A 16,433-nucleotide genomic window follows, 5' to 3' on the forward strand; every position below is an offset into this window, starting at 1 on the left:
TAAATAGCTCCTTAACTGTGTGTGTGAGTTATCAGAATATCTAATCACTGAGACCACAAAATATTAAACTCTTCCACATGGCACGTACCACAATTTGTCTCCCAAACAGAACTTTGGAAAAGGAAAAGAGAAGTTTGAGTGAAACCGGCTGCCAGCAAGTGTCTGGTGCCGGTGGCTACTGTGGAACAAAAGAACAGTGTGAGGAGGTAAATATTAGTTCAGATTTTGGGTTGGAGTTGATTTGCTTTCTTTATCTTGTTTTAGGTTTTTACGCCTCCAGAGTTTCAACCTTTTGCAGAGAGTGTTGTGCCCAAAATGTAACAGAACCCACATGGAAGCTTCATTTCCTTCATAAAGAAATGACACAACATTTGCTTATAACTGTGGTCTTTTAGTGAGGGCAGATTATTTTTAAAGGTTGCAAAAGTTGCCCAGCTCCCTGAGAGGAGGTTGTAGGGAGGTGGGTGTCAGTCTCTCTTCCCAGGTAACAAGTGACAGAATGAGAGGAAATGGCCTTAAATTGTGCCAGGGGAGGTTTAGATGAGATCTTAGGGAAAATTTCCTCATGGAAAGGATCGGCAAGCACTGGAACAGGCTGCCCAGGGAACTGGTGGAATCACCATCCCTGGAAGTGTTCAGAAAGTGTGTGGATGTGGCACTTGAGGACGTGGTTTAGTGGTGAACACGGTGGTGGTGCTGGTTGATAGTTGGACTCGATGATCTTTAGAGGTCTTTTCCAACCTTTATGATTCTATGATTCCATATTCAGGTGAAGAATTTAGAAGTATAAACAAGAAACTTCATCAGATTCCAACAAGGAAATGTGATTGCTTTTCTGGGTTATTAGGATTTTTTTTCTCTCTTTAATTACGATGCTTTGTGGCAGAACTGACTGGTGTCACTCAACAGAAACTTTCCTCTGTAAGTTTAATAAAGGTGAAAGTCATCCCCATACCAAAGGCCATGAGCTATTCCAAGTGCAGATTCCTCCAGAGCAGTGCCACAGCTTTATCTAATATTTTACAGGTCTACAGAATGTGGTCAGTGATGAGAACAGAGCTATCTCTACATTTCCCTCAATGCCTGAGGAATCATTTTGTATTAATCATTCCTGGCAGTGGGAACCAGGTCTCAGTTTCTGGGTGGTGGATTGCTCTGTTTACTGGAACTTTCTATAAAAGCAGTTTATTGTGGTGAAGTTCACACAAAAGCCAGACAAGTATTGTGTCATCGTGCAGGATGGACATCATAGGTACTTTACTCCAGAAAAAGGTTTGGAGCTTTGAGTTCACAACATAAGGTCTGTCCTGCAGTTGGAGGAAGGTCATTTAGATTAGATCTAAGGGTGGTGAGGCCCTGGCACAGGTTGCCCAGAGAAGCTTTGGCTGCCCCATCCCTGGAAACATTCAAGGTTGGACAAGGCTCAGAACAACCAGATCTGGTTGAAGCTGTCCCTGCTCACTGCAGGGAGGTTGGACTGGATGACCTTTAAAAGGTCTCTTCCAAACCATTCTGTGTCTCTATTCACAGTGGCTACATGAAGACTCCTTCACACGCAGCCCTGGGGCATCGTTTCTTGTTATCCAGCTCTGTGATTCCCTGTTCTGTGTGCTATTTTCCCTATTTTCAGCCCCTTTATATTGTATAAGTAAGGGGTAGGCACTAAATAACTGCAGAGCTGCTTTCTTGCAGCACAGGACACTTGACCACGCAGTGAACTTCTAATTGACAATTAATACAGCACATGTGTAATGTCCTGAAAAGGACTTTTTAAAATATCTACGATTACAAACAGCTTTTGCTGCAGAAGCAGTGCTGTGAAAGGGTTTAAGTCTCCTTTTGGGGTGTTTGTTTTTTTTGAGGGAGAGGTGTTGAAAGGGATTTCAAAAGAGAAGACGTGCTGGGGAGATAAACAGCTCCGTGTCTCCAAGCAGCACAGGAAGCCAGTCGATGGTGTTGCTCCTGGGAAGCTCTTAGAAGTAATTAGTGATAAGAGTGAGCAGGAGGAAATCTGGTTGGCAGCTGCAGCACATTCAGCAGAGCCTCTGACCTTGGTCTGTAGGTGCTTTGAGGCTGCTGGGGAAAGATTTGCTGCCAGAGCTGCTGGGTTTACCTGAATTCCCTTGGAAAAACTGAGTGAAATCTGCTGACAACCTGCAGGGTGTAACTTCTCATCACGTGGCCCAAGGCCCTGCATCCCTTCTTCAGGGGCTGCTCAACGTGTGATAGAAGTTGGTGATAGACTGGAGGCCTCATGTTTGCACTTTTTAGATGCCTCATCTAATTCCAGAGTATGAAGAGCAATCTCCCGGCGTCTGCTGTAGGGTGGGATTTGTATCCTCTTTCCAAACACTTCTCTGCCCCAGCCGTGGGACAACAGGAGAGTTGGCAAGAGCCAGCGAGTCCCTGGCCGGAATCCAGAGCCCAGGAGGTTGGTTGGCAGGGAAGTACATGGTGGGATTTAGGCTGACACAATTTATTTGGATAAAAGGGATAACTGATGGGGTGCGGTGCGTGTTCCACCTTGCTAAATATCTGCATTCTCTTGCCAGAGCATGAAGTGATAACTTAATCCCTGATTGCTTCTTACAGCGCTGCAGGCCACAGGCTCTGGAGGAATGTTTGGCAGCCAAAAATGATGTATGGCTTCACCAACCCCAGTTTCAGTGCCTATTCCAGCCAAGTCACTTCTGAATTAATTTGTGGCCAGATTCTTTTACACTTTCTATGCTGCAGCTTCAGCATTTGGTCCCACTGGTCACACTCTTCTGCTAATGCCTGTTACTCATTCCTATTTTTTCCCCAGCATGAATAAATTACCAACAGCAATGCATAAGCCTTTAAGCAGTTGCCACATTGGTTTTGGGGGTGATGGGTGTTGGTACAAGGGGTTAGTGAAAGAATTTTTTGTACGTAAGAGTAAATAAATACCGCTGGAAAAAGAAATATCTGATTCAAAATGATCTTCCTCATTAAATAGTGGATTATCTGATTCCCCAAATGAGAGCTTTCAGTTAGAACACAATGGGCATGAAAGAACTGCAGTGCTTTGAAATAGTTCTGGGATGTGTGTTGACTCAAGAATAGTTCACCAAATATTTCCTGCACTTAAAAATGACCACAGTGATTTGCTGAGGTGGGAGGGAGAAGAATAGACAAAACAGATGGGTAAGATCATGTGGCCAAAAGACGAATTTAGGAAATTTAGGGGCTACACTGAATCAGCAACACCTATTCAGGAAGAAATAACTAGACTTTTACCACCAAAAACTGAAGAAATAGATGTTTCTTCAGTATTTTTTCAGTGCCTGGGATCTCACTTTCCTTTTCACTCCAAAGATGCTATTTTTTCTGTCTTCAGAGCAAGTTCCTGATGCAGATCTGTGTGCTTTCATGCAATTCTAGGTTTAAGCAAATATTTAATTCTGCCTAGAGCACTGCGACATTTCTTCAGCGGTCCAGAGCCATTAGCAGGGCAGAGCCAGGCCATGGGAGCTGAGCTGTCATGGTGAAGGCTTGCCTGTAATTTTCATAATATGCTGTATTTTCCTCTTGTTTCTCAGCAAACAGGTCAATTATGGCTTATTTCTCATCTTCCTGCTGGGAAGGAAAAAGGACTGATTGGAATGGGACACTGAGGATAAGGATTTCTTTTCTAGGTCAGGCCGAAGAGAGCTTGGTGCAAAAATGTTGCCCTGAAAAGCAGTTCTTTCTATACTGTGTTTCTTTGGGATGAAGTTTGTAGTTATTTCATCATGCCAGGTACTCCAGGGGTAAGATTTCAGCCCTAAGGGTAGGGTTAGATGGGAAACTGGGAAGAAATCCTTCCCTGTGAGGGCACTGAGGCTCTGGCATAAGCTGCCCAGAGAAGCTGTGGCTGCTCCATCCCTGGAAGTGTCCAAGGCCAGGTTGGACAGGACTTGGAGCAACCTGGGCTAGTGGAAGGTGTCCCTGCCCATGGCAGAGGGTTGGAGTGAGACAGAATTTATGGTCCCTTCCCACACTGGATCCATGAGGACTTCTGGAGATGAGAAGGATCCAGGGAGACCTTAGAGCCCTTTCCTAAAAGTGCCTAAAGGGGCTCCAGGAGAGCTGGAGAGGGACTTGGGACAAGGGATGGAGGGACAGGACACAGGGAATGGCTTCCCACTCTCAGAGGGCAGGGAGAGATGGGATATCGGGAAGGAATTCTTGGCTGTGAAGAGGTCCTGGCAAAGGTTGCCCCAAGAAGCTGTGGCTGCCCCATCCCTGGAAATGTCCAAGGCCAGGTTGGTTGGGGCTTGGAGCAACCAGGGGTAGTGGAAGGTGTCCCTGCCCAGGGCAGGGGGTTGGAGTGAAATGATCTTTAAAGTCCCTTTCAAGCCAAATGTTTTCTAGGATTCTGTGATCTGGGCAGGTGAGGAAAGCAATCCCTTCTTGAGATTGGTATAACCATGATCTTGCAGCTGCTGAAGGAGTTGGCATAAGTAGGGTGCTGGGTAAAAAGGCTTGAAACCTTCCTGAAGAAAAAGTAATGTATCAGTGTGTGCCAAAATGCTTCAAATTTCTGTTGACATTCAGCATATGGGAGATATCATATGGATATTGGAATCACAGCATTGTAGAACTGTTTAGGTTGGAAAAGACCTTTAAAATCATCAAGTCCAACCCTTCCCCCAGCTCTGCCAAGCCCACCACTTAACCCTGTCCCTGAGCACCACATCTATGCATCTTTTAAATCCCTCCAGGGATGGTGATAAGGCTATTGATTGCTGCCTGCCTTCTTATCTTCATGTTATCAGTCAGATTGTCTTAAATGGGTGGAGGAATATAAACAGCATTGGAAGAGTTGATTGGGGAGGGGGAGTCTGTGCTCTTGGGGAAGAGCAAAAAGCAGAGTGACACATTATCCTTTTTTGAGAGATATAAACACTAATTTTACTCCAATGGACTGTTTGAGGCTTCTAATATATGTCAGGATTTTTTTGAAGTGCTTTTTTTGAGATGACAGTGCCTTGACAAGCTGCCATTCTTGGACTCCTTTTTTACTGGAGTGGTTCAGATGAGTTGTGCTGTTCTTTCACCCTCCCAGGTTCCTTGGCAGTTGATGGAAGGTTTGAGTTGAGAGCACATAGATATTGTGCAACAACCTCTGGGTTATCCCTGCGATCATGGAATGTGTCTGTGCTGAAGTGAGGAAATTCAGGCAGTTACTGAACTTAGGAGCCAAGACAAATCACTTTTTTATGCTAATGAGCAACCCTTCTTGCCTACAGCTCTTATCTTCTCCCTCTTCCCTGTGCACCATTAGACAAACATCATTTGTGGTTTCCAGTGTGTGAGTGGTTTTAAATACTGTTGGAGTCCCTCATTTGGAGTTGGATCCAAAGCAGGCTATGAATAGACCTACCACATAAAAATAACACTCTCCTGGTTCTGGACACACCAAAAATAGCTCAGATATATAAATTTTGGCCCCGTGCATGTGCCCAGACCTTCCCTCTTCATCAGCTGAAGACCCAGTGGTGCTGAAACTGTGCTGAGATTCAGAGAGTGACTGGATCTTCTCTCCAGTGAAATTCCCAATCTCATAAATGCACTGTGCATACACACACACACCCCCCCTCCCATCAGGATTGATTTCTTTACACAATCTGGCCATCTTTTGAACTGCAACCGCTTCAAACATTTTCTACTTGCTTTAATGCCTGGTGGACGTGTTAAAGAAGTCAGAGAACTGAGTCCAAGTCTCCTCAAAGAGGCATCACTCTTTCTAAAGAGAGGAGGGTGTCGTTCTTCACTTGGAGACAAGGCAGACTTGTGGAACCAAAAAAGATAGTGGAGGAAGTAATTTGACTTATTATTTAGGCCTCCAAGCTGGAAGGTGTCTCCTGAGTTGTGGTCTCCGTGATTATCTAACAAATTGCACGGACAGTCATGAGATAAATGACTGAAAGTTCTTTGGGGATGTCAAGAAATGTCTATTTGTAGATGTTATACTACAGAACTTCTTCATGAGGTAAATAATTCAGTGGAAGGAGAGTAGGCAGGGAATGAACAAGTGCTCAGAGACACTTGAGCAGAGGAGACACCTCTACACACTATGTTTAGGGGGAATTAGTGCCTATTTAAAAGAAATGGAAAACATTACCAAAATTTTTTGAATGCTCTTGGTGAACCATTTGTTTCCTTGAGCTGAAGAGTCCTTGTAGTAATGTTTGTAACTTGTTACTTTGGCTTAAGACAAGTTGCAGCTTGTGTTGCCTGAGGAATTGTCAACTTGCCTACAAAAAACCCTAAAAAAACCTTAAAATTCAGCATTGTAGCTGTACTTGGGGGTTCATAACACTGTTTCTGTATTAATTGCACATTAATTCTCTATACTGCCTGGAACTAGGGTTAACAAAACCTTGGACTGGGAGTCTTGGATCCTCTCGGAAATTAAGTGGGGAAAGGGAAGGAGACAGGCTGAAAGTTATGGACTTGGATAAGAAAATGGTTTATAAAAATGAACGTCCTCTCAAAACAACCCTCACTTCTGAGTTTAACGTTCTACATGTGTATGTTTTCAGGTTATAGTTTAGTAAGAAATAAAAATCAGCAACTAGATCCTAATATCACAGCCACAAGTGTTTACTATGGGATTTTTTGTGGGAGATGGGACTTACAGAGTCAGCTCTTGGGTGCTGTGATGGGTATTTGGGGTAGCTCTGATGATAATCCTGAAGAATTCAGAATAAGATGTCAAACTCTGACCTCTCGAGCTTGTTTCCTCCTTCTTACAGCCACACCATTAAGGGTTTGGTTTTTTTTTTCCTAATTATAAGTATGATGACTAATTCTAATGGCACAGATATCCTCACACAGCCACTGTTTGTACGGACTCTGTTGTGCCACTGAAAAAAAAAGCCTTGGGAAAACACAGTTTTCTTCTGTAAAATACAAATTTCTGTTAAATACTGAAAGGATCTTTACAGCTTGTAATTATATCCACATCAGAAGGCTTTTCTGCACAGTTATCCCACTGGTTATCCAACCAGGTGTGGAGGCTTTTCTCCAAAATGCTTCCCCATGATTTGGTAGCCTGAAATAGAATTGTCCTTTCTGAGTTCTCCAACTTTATATTTATCCTGTGCCTTGTGTGGGTATTTTAATAATTCCTTTTAGTGCCAACCCTTTGCTTTCCGTAGTGCCCAGCAGATAATTCTGGGATTAATCCTGTGTGACAGTGGCTTGGCTAAAGGATATCCTGGATGTGAAATGCTGTGTGTGTGTTGATACTGTAGGACAAGATTATCATATACAGATTATTATATATTTTCCTGGACACCTGTATATTCCAGACACACATGTGCTGCTCCACCTGCCATTGTTTTCCATTTGGGATCTACTGGAGGAGTTAATCAGCTGCCACATCATGTGGGGGCATTTTTTCCCCCCTCTCCCTCCTGTGGTTATAAAAAGGTGGCCACATCCTCCTCTATTAAAAAATATTGGAATTCACAATAGCGATTGAAAGTTTGGGGACTGGCTGTTCACCAAACATTCTCTAGAGCACAATAGTATCCCAACATCCAAGTATTTACAAACAAAAGGATAAAGTTGTAATCCCCTTGTCATAACAGCAGCTTTATGGGATCCATGCACCGCTTGAATGTGGTCAGGCCTAAGCAGATTATTGTACCAACAATACAGAAAATTTAGCTCCCAGTACAAAATACCCCAAACCCACAAAGCTGCTGCTCAGCCCGAGTTCTTGGAGGTTTTAGGGCCTTTTTTTTGTTTGTTTTGTTTTGTTTTGAGTGAGCTGGCAAAAATTAAGTTTTGTCAGTAGAAACTAAGTAACCGCCAACTACGCCTGGAATGCCTTGGAGCTCTGGAGGAATTTTCCAAGGAACAGTGATTACCTTTGTTCCTCTGAGCTACACAAGTTTAGGCTTTGAACTGTGTATGCTTTTTCACATGCTGCTTTTCTTTTTTTTTTTTTTAATGTATTTTGGGATTTTGTTTCAAAGAGGCTGTTTTTGATTGCAAAAAATCTCATGCTCAAATAGGGCATTTGGTTTTTTTTCCCAGACAGCTCAGTGTTGCTGTGGAAGTAAAACTGAGACTCCCTAAGAATAGTATTAATTGCAGGATATCCTCCAAAATTTGAGTCTGGTGGGACTCAGCATTTTGCCAGCACTTGGCCTAGGTGTAAAAATGGGGAAAGAGCATTTGTAAGCTGTTAAACCCAATACCCTGAAGTACTTTACAGTCTGAAATATTCTGGGAAAATGGATTTCTAGAAGCTTGAAGTGATCAAACTTGATTTAGTTGGCTTTTCCTCTCATTGTACACCTGGCAGCAGCAAAATTTGGTGCAAGTTGTATTTGTCTGATATGCAGAAAGAGAGGAAACAGCTTCTCAATTAATTCTACTATTCCTTATCAGCTGTCAAACCACTGTCTTTCAGTTATGTCTGTGTTCATAAAATAATGAAATTAATTGTCTACATTTTATTTCACCGTTGGCTGGCTTTTTTTTTTATGCCAGGAAAGAAATTCTGCTGCTGAAATTTAAACAATAAAACTCTGACCATTGCAGTGGCTTTTCTAACTGCTGGGCCTTCGAAATACCTTATTCTGGATTCTTTATTCACACAGAATAAAACCAAAACACGAACTGCTAATTAAAGGATCTGCTTCAGAAAAATAACTGGGCTCCCAAACTTCAGACAAATGCAGGATCTTCCTGGTGTTTTTTTGTGTACCTGAAGTTGTTGGCCTTGAGACTTGCTGGTGCTAGAGCTCTTCAGTAATTCCTGCTGCACTTACCAGCTTCTCCAGCCTTAGAAGCTCCTGTAGTACGGTGGAGGTTGGAACAAGATGATTTTTAAGGTCCCTTCCAGTCTGTGATTCCATGAAAACAGTGTACAGGAGCCACAAAAGCAGTGAAACATTATGGTTTTCCATGCAGGTACTATTTTGGGCCATACTTAGCCAGGGAACAACTAACTCTGCCCAGTGCAGCAGCAGTTCTTTGCTTTCAGGGAATACCTGATATATGATAAAGTTGTGTGTGTCAGAACCTGGTGTAGTTATTGTACTCCTTCTATCTGCAACATATAATTAATAAAATCTCAGAATTCCTGAATGGCTGAGGTTGGAAGGGACCTCTGGAGACCACGGGACATTTGTCCTTTGGGTGCTGCACTGGAGCTTTTCCTTTGATTTGATACCAAGAGCAAATCTGAGGCTACTTTTCCTTTTGTGTTATAATTCCCATGGGCACATGGGTGCAGTTGCAACGTGGCACTTGCCTTCCAAATTCCTTTGGAAGCATGGAGCAGGCATCATGGGTGTGAGTGTTATAACAGGATCTGTGGGGTATGAACAGTCCACCTGATCCTGGATTTAAAACTATCAGAAACGCGGTGGTTTGGACTGTATCTGTACAAACTTCAAAAGAATGAACTTCCTACAAAGTGGAGCTGTTCCTGAATCTGAAGGGTAAATTACTGTGACACAGGATGCCAACTTTAAATAAAATGAGTGTGAATATGAGTTGATTTAAGGCAAACTAATTCAGCTGGGAGCAGAAAGATGTGGCTTTATGGAGTGATCTCTGGGAGACACCAATACCTTTCCCTGCTGAGCCCCAAGGAGTTTTTGCCCCTCAGTACGTTTTTCTAGTTGTATTTTTAGCTACTTTCTAGAGGTTTTGCCAAGCGGCTCCTGCTGAAGGGCATAAAATAGCACTAATTACACTAGAATTTGATATGCTTGTTTTTGCAATGGTTATGGAAGGCAGTAAGAATTTTTGAAGATTTGCTGAGATTTTCATAGTTGGAATTGTTCCCTCTCTCTTTTTTTTTTAACCTTCATATTCATATTATATTTTGCTATTCCAGAACCTTCTGAAAATGACAAAAGGTTATGTTTCAGCTCCATAAATCCATCATAGCCTTGTGCCACTGGGCAGTATCAGCCAAATGTATAGTTTGGATGTCGTTGCAGTCGCTGTTGGCACAGGAAACGTTCTTTTTCAACAAAATACAGAGGAGAAAACCCATGCCTGACGTGTCAACTCATGTCCTACAGCCTCTGTACCTCTTTTGCCTGCTTCCTGCCTTGCCACCTCCCACCTTTTTCCTCCCTTTGCCCCATCTGCCCATTTCTGATTTAGACAAGAAGGGAGATGTGCTGTGACTGATTTAGAGCATGTGCTGATTTGCCAGCTGGCTGCTATCTGGGAGCTGTGGGGTCAGCCAGACAGAAGAGATAAGGGCTGAGCTGTCCTTGCCTCTTCCCAGGCTTGGTTCACCTCTGCTCATCTGCTGGAGTGTTTTCCCCATGAGATTTGCAAAATCTCAGATGTACTTAAGCTCATTATACCTTCCTTCCCCTTTTGAACAGGGAAAAACTGATCTGGTGTTTTATTAAAATGCCACTAATCACTGTTATTTAACAGAGGAGTTTATTGTGTTTGAATATATAATTTAATTATTCTCTTCTTTAAAGAAACAGAAGCATATTGCACATATAACTGATGGTCTCAGCTGGGACCTGCTCTCATTTTATCCATCTTTTTAAGCTGTGCCTATGATTTGTGGAGCCACCAGCATGTTTATAGGAAAGCAAATGTGTCCTGATCAAAAAGCTCTACATTTACACAGTGTAAGAGATAGTTTAAAAAGAAATGCTTACTCAGTCTTCAATTCAATCTCAAAACAGCAGATATATTCATGGAATCACAGAAGGGTTTGAGTTGGAAGGGACCTTAAAGGCCATCTTGTTCCAACCCCCCACCATTGACTACAACAACTAAAATAGTGTTAAATAGAGGCAGTTGTTTTAGAGAGCTCTTTCTCCCTTTTTAATTTTAGAATCAAATCAGATACATTAGACTCCCCCTGCTTCTGTTTGACATTGAGCTGAGAAGAGATAAAAGAGGGGAGTTGGCAAAAGAGAGTCCTGTCAGTCTGGATCCAGGTGAAAACAAGTAGCTGAAAACATCTCAGTGACATCCTTCAGTAGCTAAAAGATAAGTTTTCCCTTCCTGTCCTGGCTGTTTCTGCTGCACCCGAGATAGATGTGAATTGTTGGCTGTCAGCCAAGGAGCCACAGCAAGTCCTGCCTGTCCCCTGGAATGGCAGCATCCTTGGGGACCATCACAGTCCTGATGTGCTCCTTTTCCCTCCCTGCCCTGCAGACACTGGTTTGGACGTGGCTCTGGTGTGAGCAGTTTGCAGGGACACAACTGTAGTGACCTTTGCTGCTTTAGAACTACTCATGGTTCCTTGCTATTCATTACAAGTCGTCAGCGTTGGGATTCTCTGGGGTTTCTTGCTAATGCCAACCTTATCCATAAGAAATCATGGAATCACAGAATGGTTTGGGTTGGAAAGGGCCTGAAAGATTGTCTCATTCCAACCCCGTGCCACGGGCAGGGACACCTTCCACTATCCCAGGTTGCTCCAAACCCCATCCAGCCTTTCCTTAAACACTTCCAGGGATGGGGCAGCCACAGTTTCTCTGGGCAGCCTGTGCCAGGGCCTCCCCACTCTCACAGCCAAGAATTTCTTCCATATATCTAACCTAACTTTCCCCTCTTCCATTTGAACCCATTACTCCTTTTCCTCTCACTACAGTTCCTGACAAAGGGTCCCTCTCTGGCTTCCCTTGAGGCCCCTTCAAATTCTGCAGAGTTGCTCTGAGGTCTCCACACAACCTTCTCTTCTCCAGGCTGAAAAGCCCCAACTTTCTCAGCCTGTTTCCATAGGGGAGGTGCCCCAGTCCTCTTATCAACTTTGTGGCCTCCTCTGGACTTGCTCCAACAGTTCCATGTCCTTCTTATTTGGGGTCACCAGAACTGTACACAGGACTCCAGGTGGGGTCTTACAAGAGCAGAGTAGGGGGGAAGAATCACCTCCCCGTTCTTTGCAAACATTGCTGTTTTCCATGTTTTTTGTAGGAAACACTTCCCTGCTCTGTAGGTGATGCTGTTCTTAGTCTTTACCTTTTCACCACCCGTGGGATGGACTGTGGTGATGCACTTGGGCACAAACCCAGCGCTCCCAGTGTGTCCTTGTAGCTAAAGAGCCTGCTGTGGGTGCCCTATTTCCCTATCTGTTCATTTCCCAAGGAATTTAGGATCAGGCTGGAAATCTTTTCATGGGTTTGTGGGCCCAGCACGCAGCTGCAGCATTAATGGGTTGGTGTGTGCACAGCACAATGCTGTGCCATGCAGGCTGCACCCTTAATGCTTTCCTTGGGGAAACATTTGTCCCATTTATTCTCTTCGTGGTCAAAAGTGCACAGAACACAGCTCTGTGTAGCTGTGCTGTATCCTAAATTCTGTACTCTGAGTTTCTTAGGGCTCACGTTTGGCTTAAGCAAGACCAGAGACGTGGTTTTATGTGTTTGTGCAGCTCTAGAGAAAATGAGATACTTAGTTCAGACTAAACGCCTTAAATTAAGCTTGATGATACATAGCCCAGCATAATCCATCCTCTTAAAACTGGATATGTGATAGAACTTCTCAGATTAGATCCTTATTGCTGTTTTAACCCAAATACTCAATAATACGTTCCCTACTGAGGGCTGGAAAGATCAAGTGCATTGTCACAATATAATCCTGCCTTGGAATTGGGCTGGGGAATGTGAGCACAGCTGCTTGAATGAAAAGCAGAGTCATATCTCTGAGTGCTGAACTCAAACTCTGAATCCAGGCTTGTTATTCTCTTTATTTTACAACAAGAAAGTTCACCCTGTAGGAATAGGAACTAGCCTGCCCTGTCAGCAGGAGCTCCCCGAAAAGCCACTTAGCAGTTTCCAGCACAGTCCTTCAGCAAAATGCTGTTGTGTCTCTCTTAGAAGAATCCAGAAGGGCTCTTTGGTGTCTCCTGTGTCTGGATCAAAGCCCTGGTGGAGGAGATTCCCTCAGTACACCTCCTTATCTACGTCCCACCCAGGAGCAACAGCAACAGTCCACACCAAACATGCTGCCAAGGACCTTGGGAGAGCTTTTATTCCAGCTGATCCAGATGGCAGGGGAGAAGGGGACATGTTGTTATTGCTGACATGAATGACTCTGTGACATGGGGTGACCTTGACTTAAATAATCCTCCTTCAGAACAGGTCATGCCGACGGCTCTCCAAAGTCACCGTCATTCCTGGTCTGTCACACACATACACACAGTAGATCCAGGCTTGAGTAAAGAGAGATGATGGGCTCAATAAATAATTTTTTTTGAGAGACAATGATGAAATTACTATTCTTAAGCTCGCTTCTCAACCCATATGAGCAGCAAGACTTCTGAGGGTAATCTTGTATGGCTCCCACGTCTTTCTCCTGCTCCGTTCAAAAGGAATCAGTGTTGCTTGTCACAAGACTTTACTCGTTACTGATGTCAAGAGTTTCCTAATGTCACGTGGAAGGTCCAGGACAAGGAAAATATCAGTGGTTTGTTGTGTGTTTACTGCTTTTTTTCCAGTCTCTGACGTGCATAACCTGGGTCACAGCACTGACTGATGCTGTGCTGTTATTTGAAAGGTCACTCCAGTGATTTTGTATTTGTTGCTCAAAAACAAGCAAAAACCCCCAAACTTTTAAGTTCTGCACAGAACAGATGAGAGGAATTGCTGTTCTCTGCTCATTCTTTTAGGGAAGCAAATGTTTGCTCTGCTGTCTGAGCAACCGTGAGAGAGCTGAGCTGGGCAAGCCCAAGGGTTGGACTCTGAAATTTCCTCTTGAATAACACTCCTGAAGTTCCTGTTCAAGTGGTTTTGGAAATTTTTATGTTGCTTGGGTACTTTGTTTTATAAGAGGCAGTGACACTCAGAGAGAGAGAGAGAGAGAGAGAGCTGTCACAACAAAAATAAACCTGTGAGAGAACAAGGAAGAGGTGGTGGCAGCATGAGGAAAATCAGTTGGTTTGAATTTAAAGCCAACTTAGAGCAGGATCTCAAATCTTGCTCCTAAAAAGGTTTATAAAATGACTTGGGATCTGTAAGCAAGGAGAGATCTGAGAAGAAAAATTAACTTTTAAAATGCAGCATTTCAGTGCTTAATGAAAGCATAATTAAGTTAAAATCACAACTAACAGACCTTGTTTCTGTTTTTTCTTTTTCTTTTCTTCCCCTGACCTTGTACCAAATCCTTTCTGCTCCTGATGCATTGGGGAACAGTAGGAGCCACCCAAAGGTAAGGGCTTTTATTGCAGGTTATATCAGTGTGTGAAAATTGTCCTATCACTTTATTTATTCTTGGGTTATCCAGATATTAGAAGCATTTTGAAAACCAGCTCTGCCGTTGATCAGCTGTTGAGTAAGAAACTCGAAGCATCTCCTTGCTGCAGAAAAGCTCTGAACAGCCTGTGCCAAAAAATGAGTCAGAGGAACAAATGAGAACATCCACACTCAGCATTGCAGGCTGTGAATGGAAGATACTTGTTCTTTGTGGGCTTTTAAAAGCATTTTCTGGTGTTTGTGTTAAAGCAAACTCGTTTTTTTTCCTTACTATCTCATCACTGATATTTGGGTTGAAGATGTCTCTCCCTGCCCTGGCATATCAGGGTTCACTTTATTGATGTGGTCATGTAGCCAAGGATGTTTTACTAAATGTTCTGAAGGCATAAAATGTTTAAATAATATGTTTATTTGTAAAATAAATTCAAAGTTAAAAAAAAGGCACCTTAATTTTAAATAAACGAGCTATTGTCTCCTCAGTTAGAGGATATAAAATAACCACTTTTATCTCTTGGTGCTGGGACATCATGTAGTATGGGGGGAAAAAACAATGTATTTTTGAAGATAAGTTATTTAAATTTCAAGGATTTTGCTACAATAAGCATTTTTATAAATGTGGGTTGCAATGCAGGACATCCAAAGGGGAAAGAGCAGCTCCCATTGAGCTTAGAGGGGAAATCCACAGCCAAGGAGCCCCACATTTCACTTCCCTTTTCCTGCATCCTACAGAGTAAATTTTGCCTATGTGAATGTAGGTCAGACATTACCCTAATTAATTTTTTTCCTTGCAAATACATACCCAGAGGAGCTGTTTTGGCAAACATCTGTCCCAAAATATGCATTGTCTTATTTCAGGTCAACTTTTAGGATGAAAGGTGCCTGTGGACCTTTCAATGGATTTACCACAAAATCAAAACTTTTCTGTTGAAGGAGATTATAGTGCTACTCCTCTCATGATAAAACTAATTTGTTTTGTATTATTCTTTATAAATATTAGGCTGTTTTGACTGCTTTGGTTTGTCATGGTATATAAATAAATACGTGCTCCTCTTGTATTGAAAAGAGGTTCCAACCCTAAGGCTTGTTTTTAATTTATGCAGACAAGAGGCACGGCGAGATGGGAGGCAGAAACAGCTTGAGGACATCTGTCAGTTTGCAAAATAGAAACTCTTGTGAAAAATGAATTGCAAGGATGGGTTTAAAGGGAGATACTCAGTGCTCCTTGACATCCACTCGGTTGGCACATGGAGAGCTTTTGGAGAGCAGGGAATGGGATTGGCACAGAAAGGCAGAAACACAAACAAGGAGCAAAGAGAAGCACACAGGAAGATGAAGTGTTTGTTTAGGCTTCAAGAAAATGAGTAATTCTGTGGGAATGTGTATTATGTTCAGAATGTCAAAATTTGGATAATGTGTTTGATTTGGCAGCGGATTTTATGAGGTGTCCTGGTTGTCTCCCTACAGGTGTTTGCTTATGATCACTGCTTTTGGTCTATGGATGAATCTGTCAAAGAAAAATATGCAGGTAATATTAATTGTGGCTTTGTGCTTCTTGTCTCCAAGTGAGAATGATCTGATTAAAATAGGGTCTTTGCTACAGGGCACAGGCCATATGGCACAAGGTGCTGTCCCCTATATGGCTGTTTGTTGTCAAAAGGAAAAGGGAAATCTTCAATCATTTCTGTTTCTGACAACAGCAACAGGCACTGCCACCCATTTGCAGTGTAGGGAATGGAGAAATCCATCACCTTGATGGGTTACTCATATTTACAACTTTATTTAAAGTACTGTTCCAAGTCCATCGTTTTAAAAGCATCAAAACCATTTATTTTCAGTATTTGAGGGGCATTGTTATGTGTAGTTTCGGGTTTCACAGTGCTGATGGGAGTTTGACATCACAGTACAACTTAATAATGGAATATTAATAAAAACCTAATTTAATATAGACAGTGTGAATTCAGATGCTCAGAATGTGCAATGTATTTATTGAAAAGTTTTCTATGTATTATTATAACTCCTTTTGGCAGATAATTACGGTAAAATATGACAACACTCCTGTCATCTATTCCTTTCACACTTGTTATCTTTTAAAATTTGGGATCAGTTGAACTTGTTACTGTTTATTTTCAAAAAAAAACACAAGAAAAATCAAAGGAGCATCCACTTCTTGATTTTTACTTCTTTAACAAATAACTAATGAATAATAATTAATCAAGGAACTGA

The 16,433-nt window shown here is 42.5% G+C and overlaps 1 protein-coding gene across 3 annotated transcripts in view; it reads left to right on the forward strand.

Moving 5' to 3' along the window:
* The window catches only part of KIF13B (kinesin family member 13B), a 128,266-nt gene that overhangs the window by 35,167 nt on the left and 76,666 nt on the right, over positions 1 to 16,433 (forward strand). For 2 of the 3 annotated variants that reach the window (XR_004356177.1, XM_032683421.1), the window contains exons 3-4: positions 14,151 to 14,166; positions 15,675 to 15,735. Coding sequence is in view for 2 of the 3 variants with exons in the window: in XM_032683421.1 (XP_032539312.1) it covers positions 14,151 to 14,166; positions 15,675 to 15,735 (77 nt within the window). In the remaining variant the exon portion in view is untranslated. The remainder of the gene's footprint in view (positions 1 to 14,150; positions 14,167 to 15,674; positions 15,736 to 16,433) is intronic. The other variant, XM_032683422.1, reaches the window with a different exon arrangement.

The sequence above is a fragment of the Chiroxiphia lanceolata genome, chromosome 3 (assembly GCF_009829145.1).
Source record: "Chiroxiphia lanceolata isolate bChiLan1 chromosome 3, bChiLan1.pri, whole genome shotgun sequence".
In the NCBI taxonomy this organism is placed as follows: Eukaryota; Metazoa; Chordata; class Aves; order Passeriformes; family Pipridae; genus Chiroxiphia; species Chiroxiphia lanceolata.